The sequence below is a fragment of the Mus pahari genome, unplaced genomic scaffold, assembly GCF_900095145.1.
Source record: "Mus pahari unplaced genomic scaffold, PAHARI_EIJ_v1.1 scaffold_12781_1, whole genome shotgun sequence".
NCBI classification, from domain to species: Eukaryota; Metazoa; Chordata; class Mammalia; order Rodentia; family Muridae; genus Mus; species Mus pahari.
Window position 1 is genome coordinate 13486 of NW_018392246.1, and position 1793 is coordinate 15278.

The window sequence follows — 1793 nt, forward strand, 5'->3', positions numbered from 1 at the left end:
ATTCCTCATTGCTGAAGACACAACAAAAATAGGTTGTTTTTATGAAGTGGCATAAAGGTTTTTGAGTGAAGAAGCAATAAGATTCCACATTTTATTCTGAGAGGGTTCTAGACAAGCCCAGATCAGTTCATTTTTCTCTGCTCAAGGTGACTCTTAATTCCCTTAACCTTTTCTATTTCCCAAATCATAAATAAGAGACAGTAAATCCTCAGTGACTGGAAAGTCAAAGGATGATGCTGAGAGTAGAGGAAATAGACAGGGATGTGGTCAGGGAGTGAGGGGAGAAGGGAAAATTTTCCAAAGATAAATATGTGTTAACAAAAACATAAATGATAAATAATACTTAAAATAGTCATAATTTTTTGGGAAATAATTAAATTACAAATCATGAAGCATGGGATACACACACATATATATTTATAAAACTTGTTTCATTGTTTGAGTTATCTTTCCAAATAAGCCTAGAGCTCTATTCTGAGATGTCAGAGAGTAAGTGAGAACTGAGAGACTGAGCCTCAGGGAGCTGCAACCCCAGGAGGTTTTTGTTCAGCCCTGGAGCACTGTGGGAGGAAGCTCATTACCTTGCTGACAGTAATAGTCTGCAGCATCATCAGCCTCCACAGGATTGATGGTGAGGGTGAAGTCTGTCCCAGACCCACTGCCACTGAACCTGGCAGGGACCCCAGATTCTAGGTTGGATGCACCATAGATGAGGAGTTTGGGTGGCTGTCCTGGTTTCTGTTGGTACCAGTGCATTAAACTAGTGCCAGCAAAATCGACACTTTCGCTGGCCTCGCAGGAGATGGTGGCCTTTTGCCCTAGAGACACAGCCAAGGAAGCTGGAGATTGGGTCAACACAATGTCACCAGTGGAACCTGGAATGATAAACACACAGGCTACTGTTATATTATACATATCTTCCCAGCAGAGAACCTTTTAGTTTAAAATTTTAAGAAAAATTGTGTATATCATTCTGAGAAAGCAGAAAATCCAGGGGACTGAGGAACCTTGAAGCCAATGACAAATACCCTAAGTATAATAATCAAGAATCCAGAAACATCGAAAGTCATGATGGCCACAGAGGTTGATCCCAACACTTCTCTGCATGCTCACCTGGAACCCAGAGCAGCAGCACCCATAGCAGGAATGTTTCTGTCTCCATTTCTGAGAGCTGGAAGAGAGGATGCTTCTTAGGCTCCTGCCAGCTGCCCTTAAAGAAGCCTGGGCTGTTATAAAATGATTTCATATGCAAATCAACAGAGTATATACTGTTTCTCAGAGGGCACCTGCTCCTGTTTCACCCACAGAGAGTTGATGTTAGCAGAAAATTTACTAGAGCATCACATGTGTCTTGAAGTGTCTTTCTTAATACTTTTTTTTTTTTTTTTTTTTTTGAGACAGGGTTATTCTATCTATTCTTCCTTGTCCTGAAGGTCACTCTGTAGACCAGATCCTCCTGTCTCTGCCTCCTGAGTGCTGGGATTAAAGGGGCACACCACACCACCCAGCTCTTCCTTGCTCTACTCTATTAAATATTTACCCTCTCGCCTTTTTGAGCTGTGAGGTTGGGGAGTGTATTGTGGCTGCACTATGTAGGGAATGTAAGTTATTTCAAGAACAAATTGATCCCTCAAAATTGTACACATCCAATGAAAGCATTATCTGAGAGGGAATAGAGAAAAATTATTCCATGACAAAAGTAGCATAATTCTTTGCATACTACCTTATTTTTTAGATTCATGTTTTAGATCCATTTGTATGATGTTTCTTTGTATGTTTTTATATTTATTCAT

At 40.4% G+C, this 1793-nt stretch overlaps 1 gene segment (V, D, J or C); it reads right to left on the minus strand.

Annotated features, from left to right (window-relative positions):
- Positions 1-546: 546 nt before the first annotated feature.
- On the minus strand, positions 547-1162 carry LOC110314900. The segment is given in 2 exon segments: positions 547-875; positions 1114-1162. Coding segments are annotated over 2 exon segments (378 nt in total).
- Between the last annotated feature and the right edge of the window lie 631 nt (positions 1163-1793).